We start from the raw sequence: 23,415 nt of genomic DNA on the forward strand, positions 1-23,415 counted from the left end.
GTTGGATTCTCCTGTCCCCCATACTGCAGCGATAGAGATTGTGTTCTGCCTATGGCCCCGTACATGCAGTAAGTTTGGGCCTGCATTATGTTTGTCCTGTTAAGTTATGGTTATGTTTACTGGTTTCAGGCAATGCCAACACTTAGTTGATGTTTATTTACAGCGCTAACCTACCTGTTCTTATGCTAAAACCAGGCAGCTCACTTGATTTAAGGTTATGGCGACTACTACTACCTTGAATGCACGGGGCCTTAATACCCCTAACAACAGGGCGATGGTCTAGAAGGCTCTTAGAGATCAGTGATCATATATTATATACCTACAGGAGGCTCACCTTTTGAAAAAGGACCAGAGGAGGCTCAGACATAAGGCTTATCCCACAGACAACTTTGCCTCTGCATCTACCAAACAGCAGGGTGTCTATTTTGTTTAGGCATAATCTCCCCTTTGTACTCTGAGACGTGGGTCAATAATTTTGACTGGAACCCTCCAAGACCGACTGGTTAGTCACAGTATATGCCCCAAATGCATCTCAGGATATGTATCTTTTCCATTTCCTTTCAATCTTGTCTGGGATGACCAAGGAGCAAATTATCCTTACTGTGAATTTTAATGAAGCATAGGACCCGGAGAAAGATAGGGAGTTGAGCCGTTTTTTCCCCAGAAAATTAAAAAATAGGCTGGTGGAGCTGGGTCTACAAGGCACAGGGGGAGAATTATATTCAGCATAGTCTTAATATCCATATCACTTGCATGTTGAGATGAGATATTCTCACATTGACTATGTACTGGTCAGTTCACCGCACATAGATGAGACCCAGGAGGGACAAGTAGAGGTAATAGCTATATCAGATCACGCCCTTATATCTATACTTGTGGTGCTGATGGTCAGGAATATCTTGTGCAGTTGGTGCCTAAACACATTTCTGCTTAGGGACCCAAGGATAGAAGTTATCGGCCAATACATCGATGAGTATTTTAGCTTGAACGAGGATAGTGAAGGGCCTATGGGGACTGTTTGTGACACCTTCAAGGCTGCAATAAGGAGCCACTTAATCTCAGCTGCTGTTAACCGACAGCACCTGGAAAGGAAAAGTTCAAGCACTTGAAAATGAAATACAAGAATTGGAACAAGATATGGTGGAGAATGCAACATTACATAACACAAGAAAGCTAGCTGCTGTTAAGGGACAACTTTGCAAATACAATGCTACCAAAGGGGGAGCTCATATTTTTGCATTTAAAGGAGAGATCTATATTGACAAGGGAGGCATGCAGTTAGCCAGGCTGCTACGCGGCAGGCAAGAAAAAGATTATGTGAAATAAATATTCACTCCCATCGGCACTAAATTAAATTCACCACTTCTACTAGTAATAATTAGGTGAAGCTTTTGCTGTGTTCCAACAAATGGGATGCTTCAACGATATTCATCTCCAAATTAGTGGGACCCAGGCGGATGTCCTGAAAGGCCCTTGTGACCGGATGGTAGGGAAGGAATCACTCCGACAGACTTCTAAGTGTAAAAACAAAGAGGTTTTATTGTAGCAATATGGATGAAGCAAGCGCAGGTACGTGTTTTCTGATCATTAATTGCTGGGTAGGAGGTGGTGAGGGTTGGTCTGTAGTCAGGCTTTCACTCTTCTCTTCTCTATTCCACTTCCGTAGGCTTCCCCGGGAGGTACATGCAGAAAGAAGAGAACAGGAGTGGTAAGTGGACTAGGTATTCCTGTCATATGGTAAGCATTTGAGTTCCTTATCGTTTTATCCTTTTTTTCTATTCATGTTACTAGTCATTCCAGTGTTTCTTTTATATTTAACATTCTTTCTTTCTATGGTTTTGTTCTCTATAGAGCTCGTGACCCTGTGCGTGATGGCCTATTATTCTACGGTGTTAGTAGTAAGTGAAGTTTCCGGCCTTTCCCCACCCCCTTCCTTCTACTCCTTTCCTCCCCCCCCTCCCCCTCCCCCCCCCCCCCCCCCTCTTATAGTGCTCATTTGTGCCCGTTTTTTTTTTTTTTTTTTTTTTTCTCTCTCTCTCTCTCTCTCTCTCTCTCTCTCTCTCTCTCTCTCTCTCTCTCCCTCTCCCTCTCCCTCTCCCTCTCCCTCTCCCTCTCTCTCCCTCTCTCCTGCCAGATAGATAATATCAGAGAGATTCCACAGCCCACTTTATCGCCAGGCATTCTTTCTCGATAATGTGTTTCACGGGGCAGTAATTTCCGGCTGATGTAGAGAATGGGGTGGGTTGTCCCATCCTCTTGGGGTTGTGACAATACAGCCCCAAGGCCCACGTCGGAGGCATCAGTGAGTAGCACAAAGGTTTTTTTTAAATCAGGACAACATAATACCGGTTCAGAAGTAAGAGCAGCTTTAAGACGGTTAAAGCTTTGCAACGCAGTCACTGAAGGGGTCCCCAGGGTGTTGGGATAGGATTTCTTTAATAATTCTGTAAGGGGTTCTGCTACTGTGGAGAAGTGAGGAATGAAACATCTATAGTAACCCACCAATCCCAAAAAAGCCCTAACATCTTTCTTTTTCTTAGGGAACGTCATATTGGAGATAGCTTCTACCTTTTCGATTTGGGGAAAGATCTTACCACCCCCTACAACGAAACCCAGGTATCTGATGCTTGTTTGACCTAGTCGGCATTTCTCAGGATTGGCAGTTAACTGTGCATTTCGCAAAGCCTGTAAAATGGTATTGAGATGGGCCATGTGTTCTTCCCAGGAATTGCTATAGATAACAATGTCATCCAGATAGGCTGCGGCATATTGTCTAAAAGGTCGTAAGATTTCATCCGTGAGTCTTTGGAAGGTGGCAGGAGCTCCATGGAGTCCGAAAGGGAGGACTGTAAAGTGGTACAATCCCGAAGGGGTAGCAAACGCGGTTTTCTCTTTATCTTCTTTCCTTAAGGGTATCTGCCAGTACCCCTTTGTAAGATCTAAGGTAGATAAGTATTTGGCCTGACCCAGTCTCTCAATGAGTTCATCAATTCTTGGCATAGGATATGCATCAAAATAGGTTACATTATTGACCCCCCCTATAGTCTACGCAAAATCTGGTACTGCCATCTGGCTTAGGTACCAGTACTACAGGCGAACACCACGGACTGGTTGACGGTTCTATAATTCCTGCTGCTAACATGGTTTGGACTTCTTTTTCGATAATCATCTGTTTGGCTTCAGGGATGCGGTATGGTCTCTGGCGGTGAACCGTATTTGTTTTAAGGCGGATGGGATGCTGGACTAGGGGGGTTCTTCCTGGATATTTGGAGAAGACATCATGATTGTGTCGTACTAGATGAGTTAGTTGGTTGTGATACGACCCAGTAAGGTCAGGATTGATCCAGGGTAAGGACAGGTTAGGGAATTCAGGTTTGGTTAGGGTGGGATATGGAATGTCTTCATTAATATCAGTATTGATGTACCGAATGTTATGGTCCTCTATAGGTTCTAACCATTTTTTAAGCAGGTTAATGTGATAAATCAGTTCCCTGCCACTTCCTTGGGGTATGGCCAATTTGTATGTGGTGGGGTTAATCTGAGCTGTCACTTCAAACCGCCCTTGCCATCGGGCCAACAACTTATTATCTGTGCTAGGAAGTAACACCAGTGCCTTGTCTCCTACTGTCTAGATTCGTACTGTGCTTCGGGTATCATATAGTCTTTTCTGTTTCTCCTGGGCCTCTCTCAAAGCAGTATGGGCTTCTTCCCATACTGTATGTATATTCTCTCTTAACTCCCTGGTATAGGTTAACAAATCTTTCACTTCTTCCTCCGTATCCTCCCATTGTTCGGCTAACATATCCAACAATGTACAAGGTTGGCGGCCGAACAGTAATTTGAATGGGCTATGACCTAGGGACGCCTGTACATGTGTACGGATGGCATACAAGACTAACGGTAACTTTTTCTCCCAATCTTTGCCCGCGTCTGATATACTTTTTCGGAGGAGGGATTTAATGGTTTTATTGTATCTTTCTACCAGTCCATCGGTTTGCGGATGGTAGACTGAGGTACAAATTTGTTTGACCCCTAATAAGTGGCATACTTCCGCCATCAGTCAGGACATAAATGGGGTCCCTTGGTCTGTCAATATTTCTTTCGGGAAACCCACCCTCGAAAAAAATTAAATCATTGCTTGGGCAATGGTTTTAGTGTGTGTACTGGGAAGAGCTATGGGCTCCGGATACCGTGTAGCATAGTCTACCAACACAAGTACGTATTGCCTACCCCGAGTGGAGGGTGTGAGAGGGCCAATTAGATCCATCCCAACTCGGGAAAAAGGGATATCAATAATCGGAAAGGGTTGGAGTGGAGCAGGGATTTGAGAAGAAGGGTTGTATAACTGGCATTTGGGACATTCGGCACAATGTCTACGTATTTCACCATAAACCCTGGGCCAATAAAACCGTCTAAGTACTGCCTCTTCAGTTTTTCCCTTCCCAAGTGTCCTTCCCCGTTATCCCCATGTGCTAGTTGTAATACTTGTTGTCGATGACTTTTGGGTACCACTAACTGAAGGTCATTTCCTCGGGTGGGTGTGGGATTGCGATACAGTAATTGGTTATGAACGATGAACCTGGGACCTACCCCTTGTATTTCCCCAGACTGCGCCTGTTGCCATGCGTGTTTCAAGGAGGGATCCTCATTCTGATTCTGCCGGAAATCTCCTGTAATCGAACAAATTCTCCCAGATGGCGTAGAATCTTCATCGGACGGGAGGGTTTGCCAATATGAGTGTCTTTGCTCTCGTTTTTGTTTTTTACTGAGGGTAGCTCGAATCCTTCCTGGTCCTTCCGGCATGTCTCCTTCGGGTACTTCCGTCCACCAGGACGTCAGCATATGTTCTTGCCCTGTTCGCTCTAATAAGGAGGAAAAATCCACATAGTCAGTACCAATGATTATGTCCTCCTCTAGTTTGGAGAGTACCCCAACTCTGAGGTCCTCTGACCACTCTCTCCATTGCAATTGTATCGTAGCTAATGGATAGTACCGCTGATCTCCATGTACACATGTGATTAGGACTTGTTGCCCTTTTACTACTTGTCCTGGCATTACTAGATTTCCTCTTATCACGCTGTGACTACAACCGGAGTCAATGAGGGCTGTTCTTTTCTCATTATTGACGACAATGGGAAGGATATATTTGGGTTTGTCTCCTCCTGACCAGAACACCCTTCCCTTAGTCAATCCTATTTCCATGGGTTCTTCGGTTTCCTTCTTATGCGGACAATTACGGGCAATATGTCCCCACTCTGAACAACTGTAACAGAGGGGTCCAGGGACCGCAGTTCCGGGTATCCCTGGGCCTGTGGCGGATAATCTATCAGTACCATGTGTCATTACAGGTCGCTGGAGAGTATTTCTCGATGTAGTTGGGCGCATGGGGGGGAGGGAAACCCGACTAGTGGTAGCACAGAAGTCTGAACCTCTATGATAAGCGCAGGCAAGATCTACCGCAGTTTCGTTTGTTAGCCCGGGATGTTGTCTTACCCAGTTCCTGGTGGTGGGTGGTAAAGCATCTAAATACTGTTCTAATACTATGACATTGAACATATCCTCTTTTGTGTTTTCCGAGGGTTGTAACCACCTCCCGGCAGCATGTTGAACTCGGTAATATAAGGTGCGGGGGTTCTCCTGATGCTGCCATTTCATCTGTCTAAACTTAGTACGATAATTTTCAGTATCTAAGCCCACTCGTTCCAGAATTGTCTTTTTAATGTCTTTATATGACAAGGTTCCACTTGGATTAATGGCTTGGTATGTGGTTTGTAAGTGTCCAGTGAGCAGGGGGGCGATATATTGACCCCATTTGTCCTCAGGCCAGTTAGCGGTGCTGGCCACTCTTTCAAAGTTTGTGAAAAAAGAGTCCGGATCATCCTGCTCCTGATACTTTTGTAACACACTACTGGGCACCGTAGGATGTACTTTAGTATGGGCAATGGTATCAGTGAGCTTGCCTAATGCGGTTTCATGTACCAGCTGATTATTGGCCATAATTGTTGCCTGGCTTTTAAGTGCGGTCTGCAACGCCTCTCTTTCTTCTTTGGACTCTTTCATTTGTTGCTCCCATGTCATTTGGCGATGTCGTTGCCCTTCAGCCAATTGGGCGATAACATCAGCTATTGTCGTTTTCTCCTCCGTGGAGGCGTGGGTTCGAATCCCACTTCTGACACCACTTGTGACCGGATGGTAGGGAAGGAATCACTCCGACAGACTTCCAAGTGTAAAAACAAAGAGGTTTTATTGTAACAATATGGATGAAGCGAGCGCAGGTACGTGTTTTCTGATCATTAATTGCTGGGTAGGAGGTGGTGAGGGTTGGTCTGTAGTCAGGCTTTCACTCTCCTCTTCTCTATTCCACTTCCGTAGGCTTCCCCGGGAGGTACATGCAGAAAGAAGAGAACAGGAGTGGTAAGTGGACTAGGTATTCCTGTCATATGGTAAGCATTTGAGTTCCTTATCCTTTTATCCTTATTTTCTATTAATGTTACTAGTCATTCCAGTGTTTCTTTTATATTTAACATTCTTTCTTTCTATGGTTTTGTTCTCTATAGAGCTCGTGACCCTGTGCGTGATGGCCTCTGTGATTTAGACTCCTATTATTCTACGGTGTTAGTGGTAAGTGAAGTTTACGGCCTTTCCCCACCCCCTTCCTTCTACTCCTTTTCTCCCCCCCCCCCCTCTTATAGTGCTCGTTTGTGCCCTCGTTCGACTCGCTCTCTCTCCCCTGTTACTCAGGTTCAGGCTCGTGATCCCACGCACCTGTATTGCCACGCTTCTCCGGAAGCGTGGCGGGCTGCAGCAGCTCGTCCTCCCGGTCTCTGGGTTTCCGGATGTCCGATGTTCGTCCCCAGCCGTCACCGCCAAGATACGAGTGCTCCAACTGCCTCCGTGTAGTTCTTTGGCTCCGTCCTCTGCTCCCGACGTCTGTATGGTTGTCGTCCGTCTCCTTGCCTTGATATGATTCCACTGGTCCTTGATCGCCTCCAACTCTTTCCTTACAAACCCCGGACACCGAGAACTCCGGTAGCGGCGATTTTAACTTCCTGACGTCCCACCGCTTGCAAATGTCTAGCCAATCACAGGACGGTGAACTGGGCTGCCTGGGCCCACCAGTGGCAGTGGCAGCACAAGTGAAGTCCGAGTACGGGCGAACAGGGTTCGGCCGTCACAGCCCTATATTGTAGAAGAAGGTAAAGGAGGGAATAAAGGTTCTGAAGTGTAAAAAGCCCCTGGACCTGACGGGCTAACAGCCTAATTTTATAAATATATGGAAGTAATTAATACTCGAAATAACAGCCCTGTTCAATCATTGTGCAGAAGTGAGACACACAACTCCCACGATGGGTGAACCGGAAATCTCAGTCCTCCCAAAACAGGGCAAAGACATACAAAAGTGTGCCTCATATCTCCACAGTGCGCTTTTGAACATTGATGAAAACTGTATACTAAAATCTTGGCCAGGTGCCTCAGTGAGGTTCTCCCTTCTCTAGTACACCCAGATTAAACTGACTCTGTGCAGGGGTGCAAGACCCTTAATAAAATGAAGACCACTATCCAACTGGTCAAAAAGGCTACACTTGAATAAAATAAAAAAAATAATACAAAAAGAAATCCAGCTATCTTGTTGTCTTTAGATGCAGAAAAAGTTGGTTGGTCCTTTCTGTGCTAAATGCTCTGGAGAATGGGCATTGGCCTCCACTTCTTAGGCATGTTTTTTCCCCCCAATTATGTGGGTTCCACAGCGAGGGTAACTCCTAATGCCTGGACTTCCCAGGATTTTAGGTTGTATAGGGGCACTAGACAGGGGTATGTATTGTCCCCTCTACTGTTTGCCCTCTTTACAGAGCCCCTCCTGGCCTGCCATGTCTGACAACCGGAGAAGGAAGTAGGTATTAAATTCAGAGCCCGAGTAAAAACGTTACTTTTATGCAGATGATGTCCTGCTGACCCTAGGGGGGGCACTATTGTCCATCCCCGCAGTGATGGCTCTCCTGAAAGCTTTTCAGTTAGTTTCTTGATATAAAATTAACTATGATAAATCAGACATTCTTAACCTAACCTTGCCACCTGAGTAGGTTACCTCCTGGCAGAGGGACTTCCCCTTTCGCTGAGCCAAGAAATACATTAATTATCCAGGAGTTCGGATTACAGAGAGCCCAGGAGAGCTATTCTCTTCCAACTGCTCCTCCTTATTCTCCACAATCGGTCATGACTTAGACTCTTTAGGCCATCTCATTATCTCATGGATAGGTAGGATTAATATAATTTAAATGAATGGACTCCAATGCTGCTTACACATGTTTCAGGCACTTCTGGTCTCGGTTGACAAGGGGTACCTTAGGCAAGTCAAACAATAAATCATGTGTTTCGTTTGGAGGGCAATGGAGTCCAGAATCTCTCCAAGTTCCTTAATGCAGAGTTTTTTTTTTTGGGGGGGGGGGGGGGGGGGGGGGGGCATCTTGGCTTTGCCAGATATTTTGTTATATTATGCAGCATCTCAACTGAGGATGGTCCATGGCAGACTTGCAGAAGAATTGGTGGCATATAGACTATGGAGTTTTCCATAGACCCCGAATGGGATCTGATCTGTTGGATAAAAGGTTTAGGCCTCACTCAGAATGTATACCTCAGCATGCCAGTCGCCACCGTGCTTCGACTCTGGAAGACTTATATAGCAGTCAATGGCCTGATATGTAACCCTGCACCAAATGCTCCTTTTCATTACAATACTGCCTTTACCCCTACGGATGAGCGCACAGAATTTCGGGGCTGGACAGAGAGGGGGGCTGCAATATGCTAATAGACATGTTCGAAACATCTATAGTTAAGACTTTTGCACAATTTAAGTCTGATTTTGGCCTCTCTCAAAACGCGCTGATTACAGTATGCACAGCTTCGACATTGAGTTAATGATCCCGTAATCTGCCTGGGAGCCACACAAGCTAAGACAGCATTTCAATCTTTATTTCCCAAGCTAGTGAGCTCTAAACGCACCGTTTCTAACCTATACTAGGCGTTACTTGCACAGGAGGCTTCACAGACTTGGTCACTTATTAAGTAATGGGAACAGGCATTAAAAAAAAAGAAGTATCATCAAACATTGGGAATAGTTTAGCACAGATATATTCATCTTCATAACCTGTTCTAGGCACACAGACTCATTACAAAACATATGGTTGGCACTACATTCCCCTTCGAGTGCAAAGACTCTTCCCGAACGCAAGTCATACCTGCTGGAAGGGGTGTGGGATCAGAGGTAGTGCAGTGCATTTTTAGAGGGAGTGCCCCTTGGTCCACCCGTTTTGGGAGGGTGCGGCAACCCTGTTGAAGGCGATGCTTGGATATCCAGTACCTTTAGTGCCAGGCCTAGAACCTGTTGAATTGGAAATGATGTCTGAAAGTGACTTGCACATGGCTTTGAGGTGATTGGGGCAGCTAAACTAACAGAGGCCTTCCACAGGAAAAAGGAAGGCACTTCAGCTTTCTTCCATTGGTACTATAGGTTATGGGTGATCTTAGCTATTAAACAACTAACTAACAAAATGAATGACACAACATTACACTATGCAGACAAATGGAAACCACTGTACAGGGCCGTGTGGAGGGGTTTCAGAAGCTCCATGATTTCGCCCAGGTGGAAGGTTCCAGATCTCTGATTGAGGGGCTGCGGGTTGGCTCCCTAGTTTGAAGAGGATCATACAACAGAGCTCACACGACAGGCGCCTAGAAATGTAGCTTACTGAATGATTGCTTCATGTTTTCAAAATCTGTAGGATGGCTGACTGAAACATAGCATTCCCTGAAGGAGGTAAAAAGTGGGAGTTGGGTGTTATAACTGTTTATAAGAAGTATTGGTACATGAGGGTCCCACTCGCATTTCGCTCCACTCTTTGAACAAGGTCGTTCACATGAAGGGTTCAACTGTTATGCTCTTACAATTATCGTAGCCTAATCACAGATGCGTTGAGCAATGAACAAGATGTACTGTGCTATGCATGAAAACTTAAGTAAAAAGACTTACACAAAAATATGTGGTGCATCCTGCTGTGACAGTTGGAGGATTCTGAATTCTTATACCTGGAAATGTCGCGCCACACCCGAGAGCTCGACTCAAGCCGGGCGTTCGGCTCGGGCCGCGCACCGCGTTGCTAGGACGCGGCGCGCCCCCAGCCTCTCCTGCGCATTTCGAGGCCCCAGACTTGCATGGGGCCTCGTTCTACCTTCTGCTTTCCACTATACTAGGGGTCTATGACACCTCTTACCTGTTTTTTCGTTTCTTTCCCTTCTTTCTTCTTTTCTTCTTTTCTGCAGTCTTTTGTTGTGCCTTTCTTTATGTCTTTTCCCCCTTCCCAGATTCCTGTTCTTTCCCAGCATTCCTTGTTTCCTATTCTCTATGGTTCCTGTTCTATTCTGTTCTATGTGTTGTTTCCCTGTCTAAGATGGTGTCCTTTTACTTCCTGTGGGTCACTTCCTGTTTTTTAGTATATAAGGGCTGTGTTTTCTTCTTTCTTTGCGCTGCAACACTTTCTGCTCAGTTAGTGTCTTCGCTCCTGATTTCCTCACCTTTTGGCTCTGGATTTCAGCATTCTGTGTTTCCTGACTTTTGCTCCTTTTGGATTCCTGTTTGTTTGTTCTTGTTTTTTCCAGGAATCTTCCTGTTTGGAGGTTTTTCCCCTTTTTCTAAGGTTTTTTTTCCCTCTGGCGCTATTTTCTGAAGGGCACGGTCTGTTCTTGGCGTCTCCATTGCCTACAGCACCGTGGCTACCAGAAAGAGTCGCCCCTTTTTGGGCCAAAGTCGAACATTGAAGATCCACGCCACCAGATCTGCAAATTCCAGGCGCCAGCAGCACGTGAGTCGTGACAGATTGCAGCGCCTAACCATTCCGACGTCCTCAAACACCATGGATGACACAGTGGCAGCTGCTGCAGATCCGGAACAATCTCTTTTGACCACGATTCAGCAACAAGCTCAGGAATTGCAACAACTACGCAATGAAAATGCTGCGTTACGACAGGCTTTGGCTCTCCGCACCAGTGATGTTCCAACTATCTCCGCTTCTACCCCTTGTTTCTCTGGTGAACCAACCAGGCTTCGCGAGTTCCTGGATGCATTAACAGTGTACTTCGCCTTCCGATCTACCCAATTCTCCCACGACAGGACCAAGGTGGGTTATCTTATCAGTGCCTTAACCGGTCCAGCCTTGGCCTGGGCAACCCCGATGGTGTCCTCCAACGACCCTGTATTGTCGGACTATTCCACCTTTGTGAGTCGCTTCAAACAGATGTTTAGCCGTCCTGGATTGGAAGCCTCTGCTGAAGAAGCCCTATGTGACATCCAACAAGGCTCTCAAGACGTCCTGCAATATATAACCCGTTTTCGTCAGCTGGCGGCAGAGACCACTTGGGTGGAACGTACTCTGGTAACTTTATTTCGTAGAGGACTCAAAGAAGAAATAAAGGATGAACTAGTACATTCTACCAGAGCGGAAGATCTTCGTGGCCTGATGGATCAAGCACTGTCCATCGAATATCGTCTTCAGGAACGGAGATCGGAAAAGAAAAGGAGTAGAGGGTTTTCCCAGCCAAGTAGCTCACGAGCTTGCCTGCAGCGTTCCGAGGAACCTCGCACTCCTGCTAGAGACATCGAAGGGGAACCCATGCAGGTGGATACTACCCGAGGTCCGCTCTCTGCTAGTGAACGAGAAGACAGACGCAAGAGAGGGTTGTGCCTGTACTGTGGTTCTGCTGGTCACATGCTTCGTACCTGTCCTGTACGTCCGCCCAGGCCTTCGGGAAACGCCACCTCCCGTCCTCTGTAAGAAGGGAGGGGACGGGATCTACAGCTATACCTTCCATCAGCTCCTTTAATGACAATACAACCGCCTTGTTCATTTTTCCTGTCCTGTTACAACTTCCTGACGGTCGTCAAGAAAAGACTATGGCATTACTAGACTGTGGTGCTAGTGGTATATACATGGACAAGACGTGGGCTGCTGCTCACCAAGTTCCTACACAAGCAAAAGAAGTACCCGAACAGGTACACACCGTGGATGGATCCTTGATATCCTCGGGTCCTGTAGACACTACTACCCTGATGTTAAGTCTACAGGTGGGAAACCATCAAGAACACATTTCCTTCGATTTTATCACGTCCCCCAACCATACCATCATTCTTGGAATTCCGTGGTTCATCAGACATAACCCGTATATAAATTGGGTAACCCGGACAGTTTCTTTGTCTTCGCAATTTTGTCATGAGAACTGTTTTACTTCCGACAAGTATTGGTCTCCGAAAAGATCCTTAGATACTGAAGGTGCCACTGGTATGTCCATTAATACGGTCCAAGGGGTCCCAGACCACTATTTGGAGTTTCAGGATGTTTTCCAAAAACCGTCGAAACCTGTGCTACCTCCACATCGAGAATATGATTGTGCTATTCCATTGGAACCCGGCACAATTGTTCCTTTTGGGAGGATGTACTCTCTCACGGAACCCGAAAGGGAAGTTCTAAAAGAGTATCTGGACGAAAATATACAGAGTGTTCTTATTGTTCCATCGTCGTCTCCGGCTGGGGCTCCTCTCTTTTTTGTGCCCAAGAAGACAAAGGATCTTCGTCCTTGCCTGGATTTTCGAGGTCTGAATAAAATAACAATTAAAGATCGTTATCCTTTGCCTCTCATCAGGGACATACTAGAAGCTATCAGAGGGGCTCAACGTTTTACTAAATTAGATTTACGAGGAGCTTACCACCTTTTATGCATAAAAGAAGGCGACGAATGGAAGACAGCTTTCAGGACTCCATTTGGCCATTTTGAATATAGGGTTATGCCGTTTGGTCTCACTAACGCCCCCGCAATCTTCCAGAGATTTATGGACTCAGTGTTTTCAGACCTTCTGAATCAGACAGTCGTGATCTACCTAGATGATATTCTTATTTATTCTAGAAATCCTGAACTCCATTCTTCCCATGTGAAACAAGTTCTTCAAAGACTTCGTGCTCATCAACTATTTTGCAAACCAGAAAAATGTGAGTTCGACATGACGGAAGTCAAATATCTGGGCTATCATTTAAGTCCCACCGGCATAACTATGGATCAAGAAATGGTACAAGCTATCCTAGAGTGGCCTTCTCCTTCTTCCATAAAAGAAACACAATGTTTCCTAGGGTTAGCAAACTTCTATCGACAATTCATTCTAGACTTTACCAGACTGACTAGCCACATAACTCACACCTTAAAAAAGGAAAATTTAAAGAAAGGGTTTGTCTGGACTGAAGCGGCTGAAGCAGCCTTTCAAGAATTAAAGAGAGCCTTCACCCAAGCCCCCATCTTGAGACATCCAGATACCACCAAACAATTTATAGTCGTAACTGATGCTTCTGAGAGAGCCATCGGAGCTGTCTTGCTCCAACGACAAGAGGATGATGGTCTTGAACATCCTGTTTTCTACTTGTCTCATATCCTTTCCACAGCTGAACAACACTATTCTGTACTGGAAAGGGAATTATTGGCTCTGAAAACAGCCTGCCTTGAGTGGAGACAGTTTCTGATGGGTTCCAAGGAACCATTTGAGGTGAGGACAGACCACCGTAACCTACAATGTTTACGAAATTTTGTATGCCAGAATAGTCGTCAGGCCCGCTGGGCCTTTTTCTTCAGTCAGTACGATTTTTTCATCACATATATTCCTGGATCTCAAAACATTCTGGCTGATGCTCTGTCTCGCCGATATCCAGAGTGTACTCCTTCCTCATCTCAGTATCTTCTGGAACCCAGTAAGATCGTTGGAGTGGCTCAGTCTTTCCTGGAAGAAGTACAACTGGAATACGCCAACCTATCGGACCACGACATAGAAGAACTAAGACCATTATTACATAAGAAACAAGGATATTTTTATTATCAAAACCTGATATTCCTCCCTACTAACAAGGTGCAAGAAAAGGCATTACAAATGTGCCATGATTCACCTGTAGCTGGTCATAGAGGCATCAAGGCCACACAAGAACTTCTTTCACGATTTTTCTGGTGGCCTACCTGGAAGCTGGATGTGGAAAGATACGTTCAAGCCTGTCCCATATGTGCCCAAATCAAGATACCCCATACCAGACCGGCAGGATTACTACAGCCTTTGCCTGTTCCACCGGCCCCATGGCATACCATCTCTACGGATTTTATGTGTTCACTCCCACCATCAGCAGGAAACCGGGTCATCATGGTCACTGTGGATTCTTTCACGAAGATGGCTCATTTCACTGCCCTGAAAAGGCTACCTACTTCTCAAGAACTAAGTCAAATATTCATTGATCATATCTTCCGTCTCCATGGACTTCCACATACCATAATATCTGATAGAGGACCTCAGTACATTTCCCGATTTTGGAGGCATTTTTGTAAAACACTAAATATTAATAGAGCCCTGTCTTCAGGGTTCCATCCTCAGACCAACGGCCAGACCGAGCGTCTGAACCAAGGACTAGAGCAATATCTTCGATGCTTTTGCAATTCTACCCAAAGTAACTGGAACACTTACCTCTCTATAGCTGAATTTTCCTACAATAACTCAGTCCATAGTGCCTCCAAGGTCACTCCCTTTTTCTGTTCTTATGGTTTTCATCCTACCTCTTTTCCTACTTCTCCACAATCCAACTCTCCTTTACCCGCTATTACCTATTTCTCCAAACGCCTTCTCCAAATCCATAGACTAATTCGATCTAATTTGTTACATACCAAGAGATATATGAAGAAGGCTGCAGACAAGAGACGTGCAACCAATCCAGACTATCATCCGCAAGATAAAGTCTGGCTCTCCTCCAAATTCTTACCCTCACGTCTTTCTCAAAATAAGTTCACACCTCGTTACTATGGGCCTTTCCGTATTCTTCAGTTGGTCAATCCTGTCACTGTCCGCCTTCACTTACCTCATACATGGAAGATTCATCCGGTCTTTCATGTTTCTCAGCTTAAACCTTATGTGCCTGACCCTTACTCACGTCAGTTTCCTTGTCCACCTCCTGTACTCGTGGATGATGTTCCTGAATATGAAGTACAGGAAATTTGTGACTCTCGTCTTTTTCACAAACGCCTTCAGTATCTGATTCATTGGAAGGGTTATCCTCTCAGTGAATGCTCTTGGGAAGATGCATCTTCCGTTCACGCACCTCTCCTGATTCAACGCTTTCACTGTTTATTTCCTCTCAAACCTGGACCTTCGGGAGGGGGACCTACTGTCGCGCCGCGCGGTGCGGCGCGAGCCGAGAGCTCGACTCAAGCCGGGCGTTCGGCTCGGGCCGCGCACCGCGTTGCTAGGACGCGGTGCGCCCCCAGCCTCTCCTGCGCATTTCGAGGCCCCAGACTTGCATGGGGCCTCGTTCTACCTTCTGCTTTCCACTATACTAGGGGTCTATGACCCCTCTTACCTGTTTTTTCGTTTCTTTCCCTTTTTTCTTCTTTTCTTCTTTTCTGCAGTCTTTTGTTGTGCCTTTCTTTATGTCTTTTCCCCCTTCCCAGATTCCTGTTCTTTCCCAGCATTCCTTGTTTCCTATTCTCTATGGTTCCTGTTCTATTCTGTTCTATGTGTTGTTTCCCTGTCTAAGATGGTGTCCTTTTACTTCCTGTGGGTCACTTCCTGTTTTTTAGTATATAAGGGCTGTGTTTTCTTCTTTCTTTGCGCTGCAACACTTTCTGCTCAGTTAGTGTCTTCGCTCCTGATTTCCTCACCTTTTGGCTCTGGATTTCAGCATTCTGTGTTTCCTGACTTTTGCTCCTTTTGGATTCCTGTTTGTTTGTTCTTGTTTTTTCCAGGAATCTTCCTGTTTGGAGGTTTTTCCCCTTTTTCTAAGGGTTTTTTTCCCTCTGGTGCTATTTTCTGAAGGGCACGGTCTGTTCTTGGCGTCTCCATTGCCTACAGCACCGTGGCTACCAGAAAGAGTCGCCCCTTTTTGGGCCAAAGTCGAACATTGAAGATCCACGCCACCAGATCTGCAAATTCCAGGCGCCAGCAGCACGTGAGTCGTGACAGGAAAAGGTAGCTTCTGGTTAGCCACCAGATCTGTTAATCTTATCATTAGTCCGTTACAACTTTCTAAGGGAAACTAATGATTTTGTATTTCCAATAAGATAGGTTGTACTCTTAATCCAATTTGACAGTTCTCTGGGGTAGATATTACCTTTACGTTGACTGGCTAATTCGGCCATTTTTAACATTTTATCCACTGAATCCATGGTAACAGACTATTTGTGATGACAATATGGCCATGCTCTGTTGACCATTGGGATCCTTATTGTATTTTGATAGATAAGCTAACAATTTTGGGCCAGTGGTTGGAGTAATAATAAATAACTTACCTCTTTCTGTCGCCGCCACCTGCCCATCGATCCTCTTCTGGTGTCCCAGCATTCACTGCTGGGACACCATCACAGGCTCTCCAGCAATCCTGTAGCTGCTTACATGCTATATATAGCATGTAAGCATCATCAGGGTTGGTCTGACACAAGCCTCGGGTCTGTGCATTTTCTCCAGCACGGCTGACAGTAACCGTCCATGACCGAAACAGTGGAACTAATTCTAATCACTCCTCCGCAGAATCACATATATTAAGACCCAGAGCCACAATTCAGAGCCACATTAAGGGAATGGCAGGCATGTCCCTCTTGCTAAAACCCATTACCAGCAGCAAGAGAGAAAAAAAAGCCGACAGGGATGCAACCCACTTTGGTTTTATTTATTTTCAATATTGAAATGGGGTAACTCCGACTACACGGCAGCTGAGCATTATTGCTTCACACAAAAGGTATTAGTGATTAGCATTATATGGGTGATATATTTCATGGGGAGCTAGAGGATACTGAAAGACATTCTGGGTAGGCCTTGCTCATTGAAGTATAGTTTGAGGAGATCTGTTTTCTGTACTTCACAAAATGCCAGTAATTCAGGTTCATTTGGATGGACTCAGGAACATTATTCAAGTGTCTTGGAGAAAGTGGAAAAACACCAGTTTAGAAGTTTTTCTAAGAATGAGTTTGTTTCAGTTTCTTGTATTCTGTTGCACACTTGCAAGCTGCAGTCTAGACTCCAGGAAGAATTGTTGTGGGTTCCGTATTTGATTTGGAAGTCAGTCCTTGCTTTTTGAGAGGAAGCATGTTAAGTTGTTTGACAAAAAGAGGGCTCCGGACTGTCTTTGCAAGACCGATTTGCATGTGGCTGGGTCCAAACTAGAATGGCGTAGTGAGCAAAAAACCAATGGATTTAAGCAAATATCTCTGACTGGGGGTAAATGTTTGACATTGTTCAGCATTCCGTTCAACATCTGCTCTTTTTGCATTTGTCGTCCTAAGAGGGAAGCATATGCCCAGACGTGGTCCCATGTTCGTCATGCCCCCGGATTCGAGCTAGCCTGGCTGGTGAGGGGTCATACCCAGAAACCAGTCTCAGGATGCTTGCTTCCACTGGGGACCTGGCCTGGCAGATCAGGATGGACTGTTCCCATGGGAAGCAAGGTCAAGACTGATTTGCATATAGCTGGGTACAAACTGGAATGGCGTGGTGAGCAAAAAACCAATGGATTTAAGGTGAATGTTTGACATTGTTCAGCATTCCGTCCATAATCTTGTTTTTGCATTTGTATTTTGGCAGCTGGCGGCAGCATGGAGTAAAGCTCTTAGTGGAGTACTAGAAGATTTGGGAAAGCATGCAAAGAATGCATTTGCTCCATCTAGATGTGAAAGAACAAGTGACTATACAATGTTTCTGAAGTCTGAATGTGGCATAGATGGTTTTAGTTTTCTGAGTTGATGTAGCTGATTAAGTTAATTTGGTGATGTGATCCTTCATGCTTAGATACTAGATGACAATTAAGCCAAGGGATTTCAGGTGTGGGGCCACAGAGGAAGGAAAATGCCTTGAAAAGGTAATGAGTCGAGGCATTTCTGTGGTCAGAGTAGAAAGCCAGAGAAGAGAAGAACAAATTCTGTTTTTGTTGAGTTAATTTTAAGAGAATGAGTACATATATTTGATTAGTTCCTCAATGAGGAGTTTCTGGTTCTTAGAGTGGTCCGACACTCAAACCTAAAGCCTGATATCACTAGCAACCTGGGGAAGGTAAATGGAACTGCCCTGGAGAACTGAGGAAACAGATACCATATACAACTTAAAAAGGTGGGGTGATAGGATTGAACTTTGCAAACTTCAAAACTTATTGTGTGTGTGTTTGATTCAAAAGATTTTAATTTTACAAATTGTTATCTTAGAAAGAGAACGATGTAAACCATGTTAGTACTGTTCCATTTACACCTACTCTGGCAATCAGGATATGAAGAAGTTGTGACCAAGCACAGCAAACACTACTGAGAGATCGAGAAGAACCAAAAGGGCATTTGTTACCTTAACCCAGTATTTTCAGGGATTAATCTGGCTTGTGGTGGTTTCAGTAGGGTATTTGGAACAGAAAAAGTTAATGACTTTCAGCCACAATATTTGTATTGGATATATAATCTCCTAGCAGATTTCTCATCTCATAAAAAACGCTTCAGCTGGCCTGGATGACTTTTTCCCTAGCTATGACTCTCCATCACTGCAAAGTGGCACCATACAGCTCCAAGTGCAACTCCATCTTAGGATGGGACATCACCAGCGTATAGTAAGTGTCAATCAGCGCACTGGCCTTAGTTCCTGATAGTTTTTCTGGGTCCCTTTAACGTGTTGTCGCGTAGGCTCTCATTATTCTAATGAGACTACTAGATTTTGAGCGGCAGAATCGCCCGCGGTGTGAGACTGTCTAATCCACTGTGAGTGACGCCTGTCTCTCCAATCCGGGTTTTGCCCCGGCTAACTAGCAGTGCCTCATCTCTACCAAAGGATAGGGATGATTGGGCAGCCGAGCACATGACATAATTGGTTTCTCAGGGAAGCCGTGGTCCTCAGATCTCATCCATTTCTCTCAGTTACATTTAGTCTCATATATAAATGACAAACAGAGGCAGTATATGTTTTAATAATGAATTTAATAAAACGACTGCACCTTAGATAGCAAAGCATGAGCTGCAATAACCAGGATGACACAACATGACACTACTAAAATTGTGACCAGAAGAGTGAAACATACAAATAATGCTATCATATTGTCACTATTGCCAATAGACTAACTCCTACATAAAGCTATGATAGAGCACAACATGTTAAGCTCTAATTCTGCCCTTCAGGTTCCCCTGGGAAGACATCATCCCCCATACCTAAGCAAAGGCCTGCGGTCTGCGTTAGCATCTGTAGCAAAGCATTCAGCAATCAGCATACAGTCGTGGTTCTCTGGCTGGAATCTCCCTCTAACGTGTAAGGGACAAGGAAGTGTTTTTATAACAACACAGCTGATGTTCTGGGAAAATGTCCCTACGTAAGGATGTGTGTTGAAGACTAAACCTCTACCACGTTCACCAGCAATGTACCGTGCGTGCTGTAGCCTTGGAAGAAGCACAGAGTGATCAAGAATGTCTTGTTTGAGAACATATTGCTGGCCTAGGCAAAAACAGTTAGATAAACAGAAAATAAAACAAGTCTGTAAAAGTGGCTATTGTAACGATAATAAAATGAAGCCGAATAAAATATATCTAGATTAAGATGCACAGCGGCTTGGCCTAGTGTGTTAAAATAATGTGCATGGAGCTATGGCTAAAATGGCTACACAACAGTGTGAGGAGAACCACCAAGAGAGCAACGGCAATAAATACAGCACATTGTATGTCTCTACCTCATTCGGTAGCTGGTAGGTTAGAGAAATCAGTGAGAACATTATGCATCTACCATAAATATTGGAAAAGAGGACTGAGCAATGACAGTTAGCCAAAGAACTCATACAACACAGCTCAGGAAAAGTAGCCATCGCTGCATGCCCAAGACTTGAAGCAGTAGTGCTTTACAAAAGCACAAAAGGAAAACCATGTAGCTGCCCAGCAGATGTTGGCTGCAAAAATGCCTCAGACAGGGCTATTGGTAGTTAATAAAGGGTTGTGGAAACAGCCACGACCCTTGCTGGAATCAACATAAATATCCTTTGCAGGATCTTTCTTGGTCAGGACATACTGAGATTTGGTTTGGTTGCCACCTTACCCCTTTTGCTCCAGTGAAGTCCGTAAAGAGCTGGTCATCATTTCTGTTGCATGCAGTGTAGTATACCACATGACTGAGGTCCAGCCTATGCAGACCTTCCTCCTCCAGGGTTCGATGTGGAGGAGGGAAAGAAAGATGGCATATGAAATGAGAAAAATCCCCTTGGTAAGGAAAATTGACAGGCTCAATGGACCAACTTATTCAGGTAAAAAGATGTAAAGGGCGGTCAGACCAAGACGTCCTGAAGATCTGACCCTCTGAGGAGAAGTAATTGCCACCAACAGAATTGTTATTTATTTTTTTAAAGTAAAAAGTCGGACCAACTGTACATCGGTACAAATAGAGGTGCCATCTAGAAGGTCGAAACAAAGTTCAAATCCCACTGTGGCAGAGTAAATTGAGTGAGAGGGAACATAAGGCAACTTTAAATAAAAAAAATTAAAAAAAGGTCTGCTAGTTGGGACCCAAACAGAGAAAGTTGGTCACGAAGATGCATAAACATAGATCGTCAGTTTGCAGTGCAAAGAACAATAAAAAGCTCAAGATGTGAGAGTGGTGGGATGTAAAAGAATTATTGCCACCTGACACACCCCACTGCACAAACCTGCTTCTGTGGCTGCTGAAGATGGATTTTCCAAGGAATTAGGACATAGGACATGACCATCCTGCTGTGAGGCACTTCCGATCTGAGTGGCAGATGAGGTGGCCGAACGCAAAGTGCCTACAGATCTGCCTAACAAACAGACTCTCCTTGAACAATCTAAAGCAACCAGCTGTACGAACAGGTGTGCACAGTCATCCTGCAGAACTCTGGATACAAGCACAAACAACTGAATTGTGTACAGCAGGCCCGAGTTCAGCTGAACCTGAAGGCATCTTCTACAAAGCCATCTTGTTGGAACTGTGAGTCACAAACCTGATAACACTTCATGTTCTGTGCCTTGGCAAAAAGATCCACTAATGAAAACCCCAATCTGAAGAAGACTGCTGCAAAGCGATTGTAGCTCCCACTCATGGTCCTCCTCAGAGCAATGACTGAAAACATCCGCTCTGACACGGAGAGCCTTCGAGATGAACCACTACTGGAAAAACACTCCTACGCTGAGCCCATGTCCACAAGAGAATAACTTCCCAAAACAGAACCATGACCTCACACTACACGGTTTGCTGACATAATGAATGGTAGTGGTGGTGTTCTACATAATCTGGAAGTTGCGCCCTAAAAGCAACGGAGAAAACCTTCTAGGAAAGAGTGGCTGCATGGAGCTCAAATTTATGTGCATGAAAGGCCCTGCACCATAATGTTCCACGGATGAGGACCTCAGCTCAGGGAGGATGCATCCTTGATAATGGTAGTAGTGCTGATAGTGGTGCACCATCTGGAAGATTCGCACCTGGGCCACGACTTCCTTGGTGTTGCAGCCAGTGAATCCTTAAAACCCACTGGAGGACAAATCTGCCTTGTGGCAAGAGGCATTTACAGAATGCACTAGATAATGAGGTTCAACAACCACAAGACCTGTAGGTCTGGAATTCGAGCTAGAGTAAGACACATCGGAATCACCACCCAAATATTGAAGATCCGCAAAGAAGGGGGAATGGCCTTCATAAGGGTTATTTCGAGCACAGTTCCAATAAATGTTAGTCGCTGTGTGGTAGCGAGAAGGGAATTAATGAATGTTGACAATAAAGTGTTGTCATTGAAAAGACACTTTGGTGCTCATACTGAGTTTGGCGGGCAGCGAAGGCCGCCCGCCAAACTCATCCAGCCACCTGACCGCTGGTGACATAAGGACACCGCCGGCAGTATTCAGACTTCACCGCAGGGCCGGCGGACCGAAACAGTGTTTCTCCTGCTGGCCCTGCGGTGAAGAGAGCCTTAACATTGACAATCTGGCGGTGCAGCGGGAGCAGCAGCAACCGTCGCACATTTCACTGCCCGTAATTCGGGCAGTGAAATGCACGACAGGGCTGTGCATGGGGGCCCCAGCACTGCCCATGCCAAGTGCATGGGCAGTGCAGGGGCCCCCGGGAACCCCATTCCACCAGCTTTTCCACTGCAGTGTGAACCGCCATGGAAAGGCTGGCTGAATGAAACTCGTAATCCGCCAGGGCAGCGCTGCCCTGGCGGATTACAACTGCCGGGACCGCCAGGCTGGATGCCGTCTCCAGCGTGGCAGTGTCGGTGGTATTATGGCAGCGTTTTGGCTGCAGTCGGAATGTGGCAGATCGGACCACCACTACTACGGTGGTCTGATGGCCATCCAGAGTCTGGCGGTCTCTAGACCACCATATTCAGAATGAGCACCTCAGTCTCCTACAGACATTCGAGGACCAGTTTTAGGGCCCCTGCCTTCAACAGCTAATTGTACAGGAAAACAAGGACTCTTGATCTCTGCAGTAAAGTTGATATGAACGCTGACAGTTTCGTAATGAGTCTGTCGTCAATCCTCATGAGATGTACACAAACTGAAAAGTGCTGGCACCCCACCATGAGTCTGAGGTTGTGCCTGTGGGCAGCGATAATTGGAAAATGAAAGTAGGTATTTCTGGATTTCCTGGGACACCAGCCAATCTCCAGAGTTCTAGGGCAAAAGAATATGGTTCAGGGACTGACTGAATCGTTAACTTTTCCTACCAAATGAACAAGTTCAGAAGGCTGAGGTGAAGGTGCCAGGCTTCCATAATTCTAAGGGGCCAAGAAGTAAATGACATAAAATCCAGTGAGCTTCTCTTCCAAAGACACCACGTCTAATGTTCCTTTGTCAAGAAAATCAAGGACTTCTGTCTCCAGGATCAAGGCAGCAGCTGGCAAGTATGATCTGAAGAAATGTGGTGGTCTGGGGTGGGGGGGGGGAGATGGGAAGGGGAAGGCATAGCCACAGCATATCAGCTGGAACACCCCTAACACCCAGAAGTGGGTTGCGGACATATATCTTCAAGTGCAAAACAGAAGACCTCCCTCTCACAAGAAGGTAATATTATGAGGGAGTGTTTAAATAAGAGTGTTTTGAATGCAGCAGATCTAGTAAAGGACAATGAGGACTAGATCTGTTGCTGCTACTGGGAACTCTCTCTGGACCCACTGCTGTCTTGAAACAAGCATCCACAAGCATAGCCTGGCCATCTGAAAATCTAGTGGAATGTATCCATGCATGCCTACACAGTGCGACATCCCTACCCACAAACCTGGCAACCTTATCCAAAGAGTCAAAGCCACACTTCAGGATATGTTTTGATGCATCTAGGCCATCACTCACCAAGTCAGAGAATGAGTTCTTCGCATAGTCTGGGGGGACAAAAGCCCAATT

At 45.5% G+C, this 23,415-nt stretch overlaps 2 protein-coding genes across 2 annotated transcripts in view; both read right to left on the bottom strand.

Moving 5' to 3' along the window:
- The window catches only part of DENND6B (DENN domain containing 6B), a 367,826-nt gene that overhangs the window by 118,795 nt on the left and 225,616 nt on the right, over positions 1-23,415 (bottom strand). The gene's annotated exons all lie outside the window — the stretch shown is intronic.
- On the bottom strand, positions 1,513-6,210 carry LOC138288145 (uncharacterized). The gene is made up of 2 exons (XM_069229421.1): positions 4,591-6,210; positions 1,513-1,667 (listed from the first exon to the last, which is right to left on the bottom strand). Exons 1-2 carry the CDS (start codon positions 6,076-6,078, stop codon positions 1,650-1,652), a joined length of 1,506 nt encoding a protein of 501 aa, XP_069085522.1. The 5' UTR covers positions 6,079-6,210; the 3' UTR covers positions 1,513-1,649.

The sequence above is a fragment of the Pleurodeles waltl genome, chromosome 4_1, assembly GCF_031143425.1.
Source record: "Pleurodeles waltl isolate 20211129_DDA chromosome 4_1, aPleWal1.hap1.20221129, whole genome shotgun sequence".
Taxonomy (NCBI): Eukaryota; Metazoa; Chordata; class Amphibia; order Caudata; family Salamandridae; genus Pleurodeles; species Pleurodeles waltl.

Bases quoted from the DNA above. Each gene is read 5' to 3' on its own strand.
- LOC138288145 (XM_069229421.1), bottom strand. From the start codon at position 6,078: ATGACATGGGAGCAACAAATGAAAGAGTCCAAAGAAGAAAGAGAGGCG.